We start from the raw sequence: 17,138 nt of genomic DNA on the forward strand, positions 1-17,138 counted from the left end.
TACTGTGATATATCTGATCACTCCATCCTAAAATAAATGCAGGTTTTTAAAAAAGAATTTGACTACTTGCAATAGATGGTGTCTCAATATCTGGAAAGCATGACTCATGTTAAGTTGAAATAATCTCAAAACTAACAGGATCCCGAAGAGCTGTTTTCTCCAAACTGATCAAAATGTTGACCTATATAAAATAACTGTCCTAAGGTGGCTACTACTACTTTCATTTTTTTTTCCAGTTGCTTGAGAGTGCCGGTTGCTTGAATTCCAGTTAACCAAGATTCTACTGTAGTGTAAAAGTTATTGTGAAAGTATTTCATGGAAATTATTTCATTGGCAAGGTTTAGGTAGTATTAATATGCATTTGAACTTGCCTCTGAACTTATGTCCAGTGCAACCTAATTTAGTATATAATTTACAGTACAAGGCAATTTTTAAAATAATGCAAAATAGATTTTGAATGTGATTGTAAGCTTTAAATTTTTCTGGCCAGACTCTTTAAGTCAATTTCTCTCTTTTCTGTCTAGGGAACGAGCAACAGCAGAAGAATGCTTGCTGCATTCTTGGCTGGCACAAACTGATATTCCCAATACAATATGCTGGATTAAAAACACAGAAGATGAAACAAATAACATTATTGCAAATGAAGACTCTACTTCTGAAAATTCTACAGATGGAGAAAAAACAGAAGAAACAGTAGTAACAGAAGAGCTCATTTTAGTAGCTTCATATACACTGGGTCAATGTAGGCAATCAGAAAAAGATAAAATTGTTGAACAGAAAACTATTTCAAAACTGTTTAAATTTGAGGAACCATTACTGCAAGAAATACCTGGAGAATTTATTTATTGAATTTCAGCTTCCTTCTGCTTTGAGGTTTGAACTTTATCTTGTAAGATTGCCCCTTTCCCCTTAGACCAGTTTTTGTACACCCAAATGACATTCATATAAAAATGTTCTTGTAAAATAGAAAGAAAAAGTTAAAATAATTTAGAAAACTGCCAAACACCTTAATTTTCTATGGAATTGATCTATATTGGAAATATTTAATACAAAGCAGAAAACATTAGTTTATTTTTTGAATATCCGATACATCTGAACCTTTTTGTTTTAGATGTTCTGTTTAATTACATATTCATGATAGATGTTTCAGCTGTCTGGGTAAAATTGATATTTTTTTAATCAATTTTAGTGCATAAAATACCAAGAACAGTTAGAATTTGAACACTAGTTGCATATATATATTCATTCCTTCATATTCCTTCATATTGGTTTTACCTTGATGACATGGATGATCTTACTCCCTTTCAGTTTCTGGCAATCTTATTTTTCATATTAACCTACAAATTGCTAAATAAAACAATAAAGGGTTGGAGGGGAGAATATCATCATAATAACTGTTTTGTCCCAGACTGGACAGTATAGATTCATTCAGCTTCCAGATTTCATAATAATTTAGTATTCTTTCTGATAAAAAATGCCTCTATGTACTCCTAACTTTAATTTTAGTGTTTGCCACTGGGAAGAGAGGAAGCTTTTTTGAAATATATATATTAGTTTTGCTATATAGTCTATATATGTGTCATTCTGTATCCAGCAGATGACCAATAGCGCTGTTCTATAGTTATTAGAATAAAATACAATGTATTCTTGGTTTCCAGTGTGTATCCAGACTCCTACATAAAGTTTGGCCAGTGGGCCTTTACTGTTCCTATTTGAAGTATTCATTTACTAAATAAGAATCTTTTTCTGTTTTATTTCTACTGTCCTAGTTTTTATAGAGATGATTTATCTTTTTTAAAATCTGACAACAGAAATTGGTTAGGGTTAGGGTTAGGGTTAGTCTTATCATTTGGCAAATTATTTTTTTCTATCTAATTATAAAAGGATAGATGTGCTATAACTCAAAGAATGAAAAATCCCTAGAAACCTACTTATATTCAGAATGTATGTCATGCAGTTTTATCTGTTATCAGTCATTAGTTTGCCTCTTAAAACTTGCATTATACATATAAAATAACTTTATCCTTCAGAAAAATGTCTTCATTCCTACTAGATTTAATAAGTTTTGGAAATAATCTTGAAAAACTTGTTTCACAACCATATTTAGATTACATGAGTCAGACAGAATAATTTGTTTGAGTTCCTGTAAAATTATCAAAATCAGTGCACCAGAAAATTTAAAGAAATGCCCAATATGAAGGCAGTACAAGTATCAGTGCAAGTTTATGACTCCATACTTCTTTAAGAGATTGTGAGGATCTAGCAGTGCTTCTCACAAGTTAAAAATGGAACTTCCAGGGAATCATTAATTTTGTATATATTATTAATTACTGATTAATGCAAGGTTTGTGTATATCCAAATTTCCAATCAGGTGCATTCTTAAAATGTACTTTTCTTTCTTAGCTTGTAGTTATAAATCTGAGGGGATTTTAAGGCTTTTACAATTATTTGTTACCATACACAGTGAAACCTTGATTTAATGTATCAGTTGGGAGAAGAGGGTATCTGTTATTTTCAATTGCATGTTAAATTGGACACTATGTCATCCACAGTAACATCATTACACAAGTGATACGAATTATGTCATTTGTATTATTTCTTGTTACTGCCAAATTATATCATTATTTAAATACAATGGCAATTTAATTTGTTATATCCAAACTTTGCAAAATAGAGGTTTCACTGTAATATATTTTAGTGTTATTGTCCCAAGGCACAAATGCTATATTCATTAGCCTGAAAATGTACATTACTGAGTACAGGAACTGAAAAGACTTAGAAAAAAATCTAAATATTTAATTAAAGAATAGTCTCCACTGTCCACTTCCTTTAAATGCAGTGTTTTATTACTAGTTTATAATCAGAAACAGGTAGTTCTGACTCTGTCTAAAAATGACAATGCTTAAGTTTTGCTACAAGAAACTTGGAATCTCTTGCATTTTTATCAGAAAGTAGAGTTAATATAGTTTGATTCTGATTATTTCTTCTAGGCAGCTCCCAGTTTGCAGTGTAGATAATGTACTCTGAATAGGTGGACCATAAATGCAGCAGAGCCAACATTAAAAAAAAAAATCTTTAGAATACTGGAATATCTTATAAAGTGACATGAGCAGCAAATAAGTGCTATGCCTCTAAATAGTTAAGCAGTTTTACAGAATCCTGATAGGTGCACTAACTGTGATTATGGAATCACTGCTTTTAAATACTGCACCCCAATTAGGTTCTTCCGTTGGCCAATGCAAAAATTATTTCTTTAATGTGGTAAACTGGTTTTTCTGGTTCTTTGATGATCTTTAGAACTTACATATCATAACTTTCCTTCCACTCCCCACAAAAGAATATACTTAATGTTTTAAGGAGATGTTAAATTCTCAGGTTGCTTCCTGCTTCCCAGAGTTAAGAAAGAAGTGTCATCCCAGCCCAAATAGTTCCTATTAAATAGTGCTACTAAAGCTTTAACTGCTTTATTACTTTTGCTGTGCCTTAATTGAAAAACTATTCCATCCCCCATCACTGGTAATAGTAGTGTTTGCTTCACTACTGGTGTGGTCCGGAAAGCCAAGATTGAACTTTCACGATAAGAGACAAGTTCTTAGTAGCTGAGCTCTGAATCTTTGGTTCCCCATTAAGCCCCACAAAACCAATGAGCCTATGCCAGAGCTCCTAGCTGACTTTGCAGTTGCGCTGTGTGTTTCATCTAGTACACTGCTGCAACATGGAAAAGTTCTCCTTTTCTCTACTTCAGTGAGTAACTTTTGTGTTTGACAGTTTTGTTTACGGAGACATCAGCATGTTATTGGAATTCACTTAAATTCACAAGGATTCATCTCATTGACCTAACAGTTTATTTTAAATTCCACTTCCTTTTTCCTCAGCAAAGCTTACTAACAAAGAGTGCTCAATTATAAATAGTACTGTTTTTATTTCATAGCTAAAAATTGTGCTGCCAAAGCTATACTTCATTTGCTTCTAATTGAGGCAGTAATTATACTGAAAAGCATTAGCAGTTGAAGTTTAAGAATTCATTTCCAGTGTTAGCTACACTACTGTTGAGTTGACAAATGAGGACACAATACCTCCTCTGATATGTATGCAACATCTTTTTTCCCATTTTGTAAGCAATATAATCAAATGATTAAGTAGGTTAATAAAGGGATTCACTTTAATAAAAGCATTTGTTCTTTGTCCTGTATATTCCATGGAAAGCCATGCAAGCATGATCAGATTCCTCTGGGTACAGATTTTACATCAGTGGTTCCTGGTATAAAAAGTAGACACTGCTTTTAAGGTCAGAGCTCTTTCTTCTTAACTTGACTATGTATTTCTAAAGATACAGTGGCAGTTTTACCACTACAGATTATTTTCTTTAAAGTTGGTAGAGGCAGGTCAGTTTTTTAAAGTATTATGCTAATAAAATAATGAAGGAATGAAGGCAAAGTATCTTATTTTTCCCTCTGAGTACTGTATCCTCTTTGCAACAATGCTAAGAAGGTGCAGCATGCTGTACAGTATCAGTGGCTCTCAGTCACCCAAAATACTTTATGACTGAGGACAGATTTGGAGTGAAGTATCCTTATTTCCAGTCAACATTACAGGAGGTAAGTGGCCAAGGCTAGCAAAGATTTCTAAGGCAGAGAGGGTAACTTCCCATTCTGCATTGTTCCTTGAGCTGAGATTTATAAATGAATTAGGACACAACATTTATTTTAATGATGATAAGATATTCCCACCTGCCAACTTTTCTTCCTTCCCAATTATTTTAACTTACTGAATCTTTTCAGTCCTCTCCATGTGTTTATTATTCATATCAAACCCCTACCAAAATTAATCTCTTGGAGATCATTTGGATTTTTGGAGCCCAGATAAGATATGCCTATGATTTTCCTGGGGTATCTCCAAAGAGATAGAGCAGCAACTATTTTTCTCAAACCTCCTAACAAAAATTTTAAACAGTAACTATGACTAGGAGACACTGAGGCAACATTATATAGTATGATACATGCATGTGGGTGGGTGGATATGTGGGGTGCTGCAGGGTTTGGTACTCTCTCCACTCCTATTTAACATCTACATGAAGCTGCTGGGTAAGATCATTCATCGCCATGAGGTGAGGTAATCATCAGTACGCTGATGATACCCAATTACACATCTCCGCCTCAGGTGACCCAAGCAATGCTGATGATGTCTCAGTGCCTGGAGGCTGTGAGGGTCTGAATAGGGAACAACAGGCTTCAACTGAACCCTGGCAAGACGGAGGGGCTCTGAGTTTTCAGGCTTTCTGGATCTGTGACTTTACCATCCTTGGTGCTGGATAGTACTGGTAGTGGTGGCATTACCCCAGACAGACTTGGTGCACAATGTGGGGGTCCTTCTAGACTCAGAACTCCTGTCCAAGGACCAGGTAGCAGTTGTGCTAGGAGGGCCTTTGCACAGCTTTGTGTTGTGCGCCAGTTGTGCCCTTTCCTGGATCATGAGGCTTTGCTCACAGTCAGTCATGCCCTGGTCACTTCCAGAGAGGATTACTGTGACATGTTTGATATGGGGCTGCCCTTGAAGAGTATCCGAAAGTTTCAATTGGTGCAGAATGCAGCTGCATGGACAGTGTGCCCCTAGGATGGCACGCAATACACCTCTGTTCCATGAGCTGCATTGGCTGCCAGTCTGCTTCTGGGTGCAATTCAAGGTGTTGGTTTTGACTTTTAAAGCCCAAATGGCATGGGGCCAGGCTATTTGAGGGACTGCCTCTTCCTGACCAAATCTGTCCATCCATCAGGTATAGCAGGAGGGGTATGTTGCGGGTCCCATCTGCTAAAGAGTTCCATCTGAAGGGACCCAGACAGCATAGCCTTTTCTGCTATGGCTCCAGCCCTCTTGAACATTATCCTCCTGAGGTGAGGTTAGCCCCTTCCCTGTTAGCCTTTCAGAAGGCCCACAAAACATGTTTTTTCTTTTTTTTTTATTATGAATTTTATTGAGTTTCAAGAGAAAGATAAAAGCTAGGAAAAAACAAAAAACTACCAAAACAGAAAAACTAAAAAGGTGTGAAAACACAAGAGATTTTTTTTTTTCAACATTACAGAAAGATGTGACTTCTGAGTTTTAACAGCAAGGATATACAAAAAATTTTCCATAATCTCTTTCTCTATATTAAACAAAATCACATTATTTTTATAAATCATTCCCTTTTAGCACATTATAAAAATCACTAAGTACAGTTCCTCCCTCCCCTTATATTAAAATATTAAAAAAATTCATCTAAACAACTTCCCCCCCAAATAACAATTATTTAATTGCTCTCTTCCTACTACTATTCTATACATTTCTGTCTACTATAATAAAAATCAAACTAAAAAGCACATAAATTGTCTGCCATTATACTAAATAATACAACAGTTTTAATAATCTTAATAAATCCAAAAAAGAAAAGCAATTCAAAACAATGATAAAATCAAATTCTTAAAACCATCCAAAAAAACATTTTTAATACCCTAATAATCTTAATCCATATCCTTAAAAACAAACATCAGTCAAACCCTAAAAGCAATCTAGATAAACATTTTTAACCCTTATCCCACTTCAAAATAAACCAAAGCATTTACATATCCCCAAAATGTGCACAGATCTTTTCTCTTGAAAAAATCAGAGCCCAACTGTCCCCCTCAAGAACTCTAACTTCTTTTCAGAAAACCTCCCACACACTACAGTATGACCCCTTTTTTTTCATGGCTTTTCACCAGAAAGTCAATTTTACTTATTGCTTGCAGATCCCTCTTTCCGTTAAATTCCTCCAACTCTACTATCCAATCTTCATCCAGCATCTCAACAGAAATCCCAATCTCATTCTTAGAAGAAACATTTCTGTCACTGTTGAATTGCTCAATTTCATCCACTACATCCCCAACCAGATGACACATTTTAGAGATCATATTTTCCACAATGTCATGAATGTCTTGTATAAAAACTTGATAGGAGTCAGAAAAGAACTGTTTAAAATCTTGATGGAAGTCAGAAAAAAATTGTTTAAAATCCTTCATGTCTCACGTGGTAGATTATGACGCCCCCTAGGAGCTTAACCAGCGAAAGTCAAAGATAGGAAGAGTTCAAGAGTATATTTACACAAAGTGAAAGATAAGCAGACAGTTCCCCAGGGAAAGTAGAAACAGAAAGCTGAAGGTTTAAATCAGCCAATTCAATGTGTAGGAAAATGCTAATATCTTCAAATATAATACCCAAATTATAATAGGAAGATGATTGTTTACTCTCAATCCTCCTTTATATTTGGAAGGAAAATGAATTCCAAAACTTAAAAAAGAATTTTTAAAAAAAGTAATCCCAAAAATTATGATAAGCACCAAGAGAGCCAGCTTCTCCTTGCTGTGGAAAGCCTCTCTTAGGGTACGCATAGTTAAAAAATACATAAATTTGGTGATTTAGAAGAAAACATGGTTTTTCCAGCATCCCATGGTGAGCCTGGCAATGGTTATACTGTGTTTAGATGGATGTTGTTCTCCTGCAATCTTGCTGTTAATTTATTTTTTAAGTTTTTAATTGCTGTGACTTTGTTTTAATCGTTGGTTGTATGCTGCCCCATGTCACATTCAGTGAGATGGGTGGCCGTATAAATTTGTTTAATAAATAAATTAATTAAATGTGGGTCTGTCTGTAACACTCCTTGAGTTAGAAAGCTTTCCTCAGATAATTTAGGAGATCAGTACTCTCCTAAAGATACATAGTTAATGTTAGGGTGGAGTACAGGCCCAAAGCCTGCCTAAAGTAGCAATATTTTGGCAAATTTAGTTGACTTATGATCACTCTATTTTTTTCCCCTGAGGGCAGTTTTTATGTGCCCATGTGTATTAAGTGCAGCACTGTATTGGTGCAAAATATTATCTTTTATTTTCTCTTCAAGTGCACAAAACTCAATTCTTCTCCTTCTAAAACTTGTACTTGTGTGGTGCATAACTACTCAGAATGTATTTATTAAACATATTTCTATCCTACCACAATCCAAAAAAGGTTCTCAGTGGCAGATAGGGTTGGACTCTAACCACTCTTGAAACCTTTCAGAACAAATTGTTTCTTTGATTAATACAATGCTTCCAACCTTTTTCCTTCACTACCCAACACTGATTATCAGAAAGTCCTTTTTACCCAATGTAGGTAAAAAAACACTTGAAGTCAATTTAAATGTCCCTGTTGTGATTGGCTAATGGGTTCATGAGTCACTACCCAAAGAAAAACTACTTTTACCCAACTTTGGTAAGGTTTGGGAAGCAATGGATTAACATTCTGTGCTCTCATTAGGCATTCAGAATCTTATTTATATCATTACAGTAAGTCCTGTGTATATCATTGTGGAAGAAGGAAACAGGTAACAGTATAGCAATTGATCAGAGGTGGTTTCTTTTTTAAAAACTAATTGTATGAGCCATGCACCAAACACCATATTTCAAAGGTTTCTTGCCTATTGATTGATCATAGAGTGCATTCCAGTGTTGAAGACAAGTAGCTTTTTTTGTTAGATTTATACCCTGAGTTTCCTTCAAGAGCTCAAGGCAACACCAAAAGCATAGTCTCCCAGTTTTTCTCCACAACAACGCTGTGAGGAAGGTCGGGCACAATGGGCCCAAAGTTACCCAGTAAGTTTCCATGGTTGAGGGTCTCTCCATTCCAAGGCCGACATTACCTGCTACACTACACCGGCTCATCATCTGTAAGACACCTGAAATCAAAAATCATTCAGAGAAAGCATTTTGGATCTTACACAAGCATGAGTACAGCACTTCTGGCTACTAATTAAAGCATCCATTCTTTTTTCAGGCTCTTACATGAGCCTAGAAAAACACATGACAATGTTAATAACCTGACTCATTAAAATGACTTAATATCTTTTTTCAGGCTCCCATGGAAGACTGAAAAAAATAATAGCTGCTTCAATTAATAGTAGGCAGCTGCTGTGCTCAGGCAAAGTATGGAACACTAATTCCAAATGATTTTTGAAGCATCCACAGCCCTAATACCTGGGGACTACATGAAAATTATTGTGCCTTTTATCACCTTTCCCCTGCTTCACTCTACACTTGAAAGGGTCAATTAAGCAATGTTAACTTGCAGCACCCAGGATGCATACCTTCTCAGTGATGGCTCCTGCCCAATGGAATTATATAGCCCCAGAGTTCCGTACTGCTCCTATTCTTTTGACTTTCTGCGAACTGTTGAAGACCTGGTTGTTTTTCCAGACCTTGAGCTGGGATGATGGTTGACCCCCTTTGGTTTTTTGATTTTGTCTTCCAGTCAGCTGCCTTCTTTTTCTCTAATATATGTTGTTTTCTTGTATATAATTTCTTTTACATTTTTAATTATTAAGCCACCCAGAATAGTTGTGGAGTCAGGCAGCCTTGAAACTGAAACTGAAATAATAAATAAATATATGTTCATATGTTCGGTATGTCCATTAGAATGTTTATTAAATTTGAGGATATTTAAGTAGTACTACAAACAGTGCAGTTCTGTATATTACATCTTTTATCCAGAAACAGTCTTCATAGAAGAAGCATACACTGGAATTCGGTGGCCGTTGAAGAGCTGCAATGTGACTTCCTGTAGACTCCAGCTAACATAAATACATGTTAGAAATGGCATTGTTGAACATGGTAGAAATCCAATAATTAAGATTTTAACCCCAAATAGGTTCACTGCTGGAGTTCTTCCAATACATCATCATGTTTTTTTAGGACTTGGTAGATACTATTAAGCATAAACCATTTATTTATTTTACTGCAAAAGCTTTAAATTGTTGATATTCATATTGTACAAAGGTGTTTTTAGAAATTATAATTTCCTTTTGTATTGCCCCATCTGGCTTCCAATGGGTACATACCCACTATCTGAGGAAACTATACACTGTAGATGCAAATCAGTGAGAACCCGGGCCAATTTATGCAGCACAATTAGATGACTGTTTTTTTTGGCAATCTATATTAGCAACCCACTTAACAACGTATCTTTATTTACACCAGCATTTCATACTAGTTCATGCAGAAACGGATTGCAAGTTCTACACAGTTTTGTACTTCATCAGTTTTATTACACATTTGAAAGGTATAATCAAACTACACCTAGAGCTATTAAATATAGTAAATTATTTAATGTAGAATAACTTATCATACACACTATGATTGTTCAAAGATCCAAAAATTTTTAAAACACTGTCTTTCAAAACATACCTGTTGAGGGAAAAATCCATTTCTGAAATGACATGAAGATAACCACCTGACTTTCTTCCAGATACTGGTATTTTTACCTACAAATACAATGTCAAATCCTTTTGGTGAACTTTTGCAGGTAACATTCTATTGTAGATAACATTCTTATGTTATGACCTGTGGTTACAACAATAAACTTTACTTACTGATTCTAGATTTAAAATCTAGTGCCTGAAAAGTTTAAGTTACACCTCAGTTAATTTGACTAACACACAGGCACCTCTTTATACTTGTATACACCAAGTTCTGTACACACACTAATTATCAGGCTGAATTGTAGACTTTATAAGAGATTTTATTTATTTATATCATTCCCTGCTTGTTTGCTATAATTGACAATCCCAAAATGGAGTACTTTCATGACTGTAGTGAGGCCTTCCAAATCCACAACAGCTGTATGCAGCTTAAGTTTTTCAGATCAAGGGTGGGAATCTTATCTTCTTCCAGATGTTGTCAAATGCCTAACAGCCACAATTAACATGGCCAATTTTTTTTTAATCCAATCGTGTCCGATTCTCGGAGACTGCCTGGACAAGTCCCTACAGTTTTCTTGGCAAGTTTTTTTGGAAGTGGTTTGCCATTTTTCCTAGGGCTGAGAGCGAGTGACTGGTCCAAGGTCATCCAGCTGCTTTGTGCCTAAGGCAGGACTAGAACTCACAGTCTCCTGGCTTCTAGCTCAGTGCCTTAACCACTATACCAACTGGCTGTCAACATGGCCAATAGGGAGTTCTGAAACATTTGGTGGACTACAAGTCCTCATTCTTGAATTCTAATTTAGTAAAGTCAGCATCTAATTTGTTACATGGACATCTAGCGATGTAGATAGAGATGTTCCTTCCATTTGCAAATATCCATTTCAGTTGAAGCCAGATTAGTCTCATACAGAATGAAACAACTGGCTCAATCTACTGGCATAATTTCTGAGGTCTAAGAAAGATACCTTGCTATGAGATTTTTTTAAAAAATGGAGATGCTAAGTGGGGGCAAACCACTTCTGAATGGCAAACCACTTCTGAAAAACCTTGCCAAGAAAACTGCAGGGACTTGTCCAGACAGCCACTGAGAATCAGACACAGTTGAACAGATTAAAAAAAAGGTGGGCATAGTCCAGGACCTTCTAAAAGCAAAGCATATATTCTGCTACTAACTGATCATTCTCAGCATTGCTGCACTTCCAGTTAAGTTGCACAATGAAATTTCCCTTGTTAGACGGGCAAGCTTTGTTGAAAGAACCAATTTCATTTTGCTACAATTGCCAAGTGATTTAATGTGCATATAATTTGCTGTTGCTGCTGCTGTTGTTAATTTTCCATCTAAATGAATATCACAATCTATGCAACTGGGTGTTGAACCCAATGATTTGGGTCCTAGCCAAAGACTTAAAAGTCATGGAAGTACTGCCATAAAATGCATGCTGTGCCAAGTAAGGTAAACTTTTGCAAATGTAGGGACATCAACCCAGTAAGTTTAAAATTTCAGTTGAAGTCCGATTAGCCTCATATAGAAAATGAAACCATTAGCGAGAACTATTTATATGAGATTAAAGAAAAACCTTGGAGATATTAAGAGGCTTGGGCCAAAGTTTAAAATTTGGTGAATCCATTTTGTATTGTACCAAGAGCTTCTTTTAAAATTAGTATGAGAGGTTTTTTTTTTTACTCATTACTATTACTACTATTTTGAACTATTTTGAACTATTCAAGCTGAAACTCTCTTTTGTGGTTTGCCATGACCCCTTCTCTTCTGTTTCCCTTCTTCCCCATCAGTCCTTAATACATCTGCTGGTTACCTGGGCTTTTGACTTATCAACACGGTTGCTTTTGTCCCTTAAGCTGATATAGTGAACTTTCAGAGGAGGTGCGCCAAGTGCTTCTAGGGCTAAGGGGTCTGCTTGAAGCTGCATAAGAGCGTCCTGGTAGTACTTTGTTCTGGAGAAAACCTCTGAACAAAAAGGCAAAAAACCAAAAACGGTATCATTTTGGAGACTGTCCAGGGTAAGCAAAGAATATCAGAAAAGGAACGCCGTTAAATATTAATCCAACCCAGAAAGGCATCCAATTGGTGCTCAAGCCAAGAAGGTAAAAGGGCTGTGCCTCTCCTAGAGTTTCTTTCCCTCTACAGATATCCTAGAGAGATTTCCCTTAAACATTAAAAAAAAAAAAAATTGCCTTGAGCAAATGGGGTGTTTGTTGTCGTTTGCTCACCAATCCCAAATGTGCAAGGCCTGACTAACATTGGGATTAAATTGCTTGCTTCTCAGATTGGAACAGAGGATTGAAAAATCTCAGGGGAGCTGGAGTCACTGCTGCAAGTCACACTCTATTTCATGCCCTTTCTATCAAGAACATCTCAAGCTGCTCTCTGCTTTGGAGTTACCTATACATGTCTACAGATGGGGAGATGATCCCCCAAGGCTAAGACTCAAAGACCTCTCAGAAGTCAGGCAGAGATATTTTAGAGCAGTGTTTCTCAACCTTGGCAACTTGAAGATGTGTGGACTTCAACTCCCAGAAGTCCCCAGCCAGCCATTTCCTATGATTGGCTAGGGAATTCTGGGAGCTGAAGTCCACACATCTTCAAGTTGCCAAGATTGAGAAACACTGTTTTAGAGGCATCAGATGGAAAACCTTTCGTTCCCAGAACATGCCGTCAGAAAGGAGGCAGGGGCAAACTACACCAGCATCGGAACTGGAATGGTGTTTTTTTTTTCCTACCTCCACTGTAACTAATGAAAGAGAAATAGAAATAAATCAGAAGAAATAAAGGAGTGGGGCTAAAGAAAAAAAAAAACCCTTCTTAGAAAGTAGCTATTCCTTTGCCCTGAACTCTCCCATCAGAGTCATCATAGCTTTGCCACATCCAGAGGAATTCTGAAAAAAGATACCACTGTTCATTTGGCTAGAATTTACCTAGAGCTACAGAATAGAGAAGGCCTCCCGGTGCTCTTCCATGGTTACTTTTGCAGCAATGAATCTAACCTGGAAGAGCAACTATTGGCATGGATGTACAGTATATCCATGAGGCTGAGTTAACCTGATAGACTAATTGATATATAATTTCTAACCTCTACTAAAGTTTTACAAATCTCCTATTTGTGAGCATCTTTAATCCCTGGCACTGGTTTGTATGTCAGATAATCTCAGCCTGTGAATATTAAATTGGAAGGTATTTCTGGATTTTTACATACTTGCCCACTGCTTAGCCAAAGGTAAACCTGGAAATTACACCTCTCCTTTGGTGATCTGGAATTATTATTTTAGCATTGACGCTAACACAATGTTTTGGCTTCCAGTCCTGCTTGCTGTTTTGGAAAAAGCAGCCCATTGGCTGGTAATCCAAATAGCGAGCAGAGAAGAGCAGGGTTGTCAGTAATGTTCAACGGCCACAAATTTCTTTGGGTGCCTTTTCTCAGCAAATGAATGGCCCTTATCCTGCTCTGTTCATAAAAGCAGAGCGTCACGATAAAGTCTACATTTATGGCAGAACATCGAAGAGTCTTGTTGCACCTTAAAACCTCACACTCTTTTATTGCATAAGTTTTCATGATGGATAGATGATTATTTTTGCAGCAAAAGACTTACAGCTACTCTTCTGGAAACTATTCTGATAGATAAAATGTTAAGCTATCTAGGCAGTTTCTGTATTTTAAAAATAAGGTTTATAAAACCCATTATCAGCTGAAGTTATTTATATAATAAATTATAATAATGTTATATATTATTTATATATTTTATTGTTGAAAACGTATTACAAACAAGTTGAGCTGGGATTTTACACAATCAAATGGATTTTCAAAAAGATAGTGATTACAAAGTATAAACCTTCTAAACTCTGAGTTTGAAAAATTAAAGTTCTATGACAATGCTCTCATTTGTGACTTGCATACCTTATGGGGGAAAATGTATGCCTTATTTTTAATATTTTATTTAAAGACTCTAGCACTGTCAATCAGACATTCAAGGCAAATTTTGGATTTGTAAATACCAGTATGTCCTCCTTCAGTTAACAGAATCACCATTTATAAATGAAAGGCTTTTAAAATGCTTGAAGGTCAAGGTCCTCCATGAACTAGCAGAATCAGCAAGGGTTTCAGCTGGATAATATAAAGGAGGATTCTAAGTAGAGGAACACAATATTTGGTTAGCCCACACAAGAATAGGTGGGGATATTACTTTTAAAATGTCTCAGTCTAAAATCTTATTATAGGTAAAAAACCAGCACTTCAAAGAGGAAATATTAGTCCAATTCTTTGCCTACTATGCTGGATTTCTGTTTGTAAAAAGTTTTGAGCATGGAAAAATGATGAATGGCGACCCTGTATTTACAGTCTAAGCGAGTGCAGTTCACTTTATCAGGTTAATATTCAGGCACTCCCTTTGTAGATCAAGTTGAAATTGCTAACTGTGATGGAACTTACTTTGTACGTAGCAGTATGTAAAAGTACCTCCCACAAGGCATTGAACACCCATAAAAAGAGCCATTTGCTGAAGTTTTCTCAAGGACATATTTTATTCCCTAGAGAGAAAAAGGATGGAAAACAAAGTTATTGTATATGAAAAAACACAAGGGAATTGTGCCAAGGCGCTTTCAATATTTCCACAAAACAGGCCTGATAAAAGCCCTCCACGCAACATTCATTTCTTTCAGCGATTCTCTGAAGAAATCCCAGAGAAGAACTGAGCAGGCTGGACACCTCAGCCCAAATACATTTCTAAATTTCTTTCAAGGATGTCACTGTTTCATTAATTACTGGGGATAAAATGACACCCCTGGTGTGGCTAGCAGCCAGAAATGCAGCCTGGTGTTCCCACGGCTTCCCATATGTGCTAAGTAATACAGGAAAGGGGGGATTATTCAGGCTTTGGAGGAAGAGTTTGATTTATTTCAAAATGGAATGTCTCCCATTGGGTAGGAATGCAGCTAGGAGAAGTTGTAGAGGGAGGGAAGAGGAAACCAGGTGACTTCATTATCAGGAAGTAAAGGGGTTGCTACATTTCTGAGGCTTTGAAATAAAGGCACTAAGACGAAATGATAACAGAAGATCTTGCAACAGGCTCTCCTTCAGTTTCTTGGCCTGCTTCACAATCCTGTCTATCTGTGCAAATCAGGTTTTTTGTAACACTACTCTGTCATTCAGGCGATGACAAACATCACAGAGCAAGTAGAAGAGACAGATGTCGATGAAGATTCTCAGTCACCCAGGTGGAATTGTCTGTAGGTTGAGTCATGGCAACTGGATTTCTTTCTTTTTGGTAGAAACATTTTGCTGCTTGTCCAAGCAGCTTCTTCAGTCTGGGCAAAGGTTGGTGAGGGGACCCCATATATGTCTTCCAGGGCGGCTGCATTGTCCCTACAGCTGAATGGCTATTAATTGTGCCATGGAGGTGTGGATTGCCTTTGGGATGTCTTACTCCTAGATCCTTACTCCTAGACAGAGTGCTGCTAAAGAAAAGAATTCACAGCTTTTTCTTCTTTTGTCCTTTCACATATTACCAGATATTTATCTCAATGATGGTATTGTATTTCCTCCCTCCCATGCTGTCGGGAGATAAATATAGCTTGGACGAATGTAGGGCTTTGAAGATTCTCACTGATAGAACAGTATGAATCTTAAATAATCAGAGCAAGGAAGTAAACATAAAAAATAAAAAGCCTTATTTTTGGTTTCTTTTAAGTGTGGATGTATTCACAGGCATATTGTGACAAGGAAACATTTACAAAATATTAACTAACCACAACATCTATATGAGCATTAGCATTTTTAAAGTTGTCTGCCATCCCATCTTGTTCTATGAAGAGATAAATCACACCATAATTCTGCACCTTGAAGCGGCATGAGATCAGATTTATCTACATGGCTACAATTTTCAAAACATTCCATGGTAGAGATTTCACTTGCTAAACAGCACAGTAATGAAGTGATCTGTACTGAAATAGTGGTTCATATAATCCCATTAATTCCAGCGGGACTTTCTTAGAAGACATTCCCAACAGATCATGTCTCAAACAAGGATGATTAAGAAGCCCTGGTTATTCCTAAAGGTGACAGCATATAGCCACCAACAGGAAGACCATATTGGCAAAGTGATTACATGCTTCTGAAATCTCTCAGCTAAAGTCTGACTTCATCTAGTGAGTCAGATCTTAAGTGAGTAAAACAGGAGGAAATACTAGCAGAGCAAATATTTTCCATGTTTAACCTGGGAATGCCCAGGAATATGATCATGCAGTTCCTTTGCTTCCCTTCCAAGACAAAGTGATGCAGCCTTACACATGCTTTTACACATTAGTAAAATATGCAACAATCACCTCTAATATAGCTTTATCTTCTTATGACACTCCTGAAAGAACAGCTTAGGGATAGATCATCATGGAGAAAATCTATGTGGTTGCCAAGAGTAAAAATATGACTTGATGGCACATAATCAATCAGTCAAATCTTATGCCATTATACCATACCTTGTCAAGCTCTTTCCAGGAGGCTCTTTAATTGTCTTGGCTAAGAATTAATCTGAAATTTAAAAATAGATACATATATCAGTATCTTTAAGTTCCTTTAGAATAAGTCTGAAATAATGACATCACATCTTCCTCCTCTCCTATTGATCAATATTGCCCAACCTGGTGTCCTCCAGATGTATTGAGACTACAACTCCCAGAATTCCAGATTGGCTTTGGGAAAAGCTGATATTGCTGAAAAAATATGAACCTGAATACTTTGCAACACCCCTTTTAAAAAAAAAGTCTTCCAGATGATGCAGCTCTGGCAGTTGGAAAATAATATTCGAAACCAATTATGGCCAAGAAATTGTTCCCTGGATGTTGAGCACCAGCCCTGACTAGCATGGCCAACAGCAAGGAGAACATAATCA

At 36.5% G+C, this 17,138-nt stretch overlaps 2 protein-coding genes across 3 annotated transcripts in view; one reads left to right on the forward strand and one right to left on the reverse strand.

Moving 5' to 3' along the window:
- STK17A (serine/threonine kinase 17a) overlaps positions 1–2,029 on the forward strand; it is a 33,752-nt gene extending 31,723 nt beyond the window's left edge. The window contains exon 7 of the mRNA XM_063304178.1: positions 525–2,029. Within this exon, the coding sequence (XP_063160248.1) occupies positions 525–849 (325 nt within the window). The 3' untranslated portion in view covers positions 850–2,029. The remainder of the gene's footprint in view (positions 1–524) is intronic.
- Positions 2,030–9,434: 7,405 nt separating this feature from the next.
- LOC134498051 (cytochrome c oxidase assembly factor 1 homolog) lies at positions 9,435–16,794 on the reverse strand. Of its 2 annotated transcripts, none has more exons than XM_063304181.1 (5): positions 16,726–16,794; positions 14,684–14,781; positions 12,056–12,207; positions 10,228–10,304; positions 9,435–9,614 (listed from the first exon to the last, which is right to left on the reverse strand). In XM_063304181.1, the coding sequence occupies exons 2-5, from the start codon at positions 14,769–14,771 to the stop codon at positions 9,527–9,529; spliced, it is 405 nt and encodes a 134-aa protein (XP_063160251.1). In that variant the 5' UTR covers positions 14,772–14,781; positions 16,726–16,794; the 3' UTR covers positions 9,435–9,526. The 2 variants fall into 2 exon arrangements, with proteins under 2 accessions (XP_063160251.1, XP_063160252.1); XM_063304182.1 differs by lacking the exon at positions 16,726–16,794 and adding an exon at positions 16,000–16,019.
- Positions 16,795–17,138: the final 344 nt, after the last annotated feature.

This window comes from Candoia aspera, chromosome 4, assembly GCF_035149785.1.
Source record: "Candoia aspera isolate rCanAsp1 chromosome 4, rCanAsp1.hap2, whole genome shotgun sequence".
Classification (NCBI taxonomy): Eukaryota; Metazoa; Chordata; class Lepidosauria; order Squamata; family Boidae; genus Candoia; species Candoia aspera.

Excerpts from the sequence above, each read along its gene's own strand:
- LOC134498051 (XM_063304181.1), bottom strand. The coding sequence starts at position 14,771 with ATGTCCTTGAGAAAACTTCAGCAAATGGCTCTTTTTATGGGTGTTCAA. Across the intron at positions 12,208-14,683 it reads TACATACTGCTACGTACAAA|AGGTTTTCTCCAGAACAAAG; the intron begins GTAAGTTCCATC and ends CTTTTTGTTCAG. Across the intron at positions 10,305-12,055 it reads TTGATAAGTCAAAAGCCCAG|GTAAAAATACCAGTATCTGG; the intron begins GTAACCAGCAGA and ends TTGTATTTGTAG.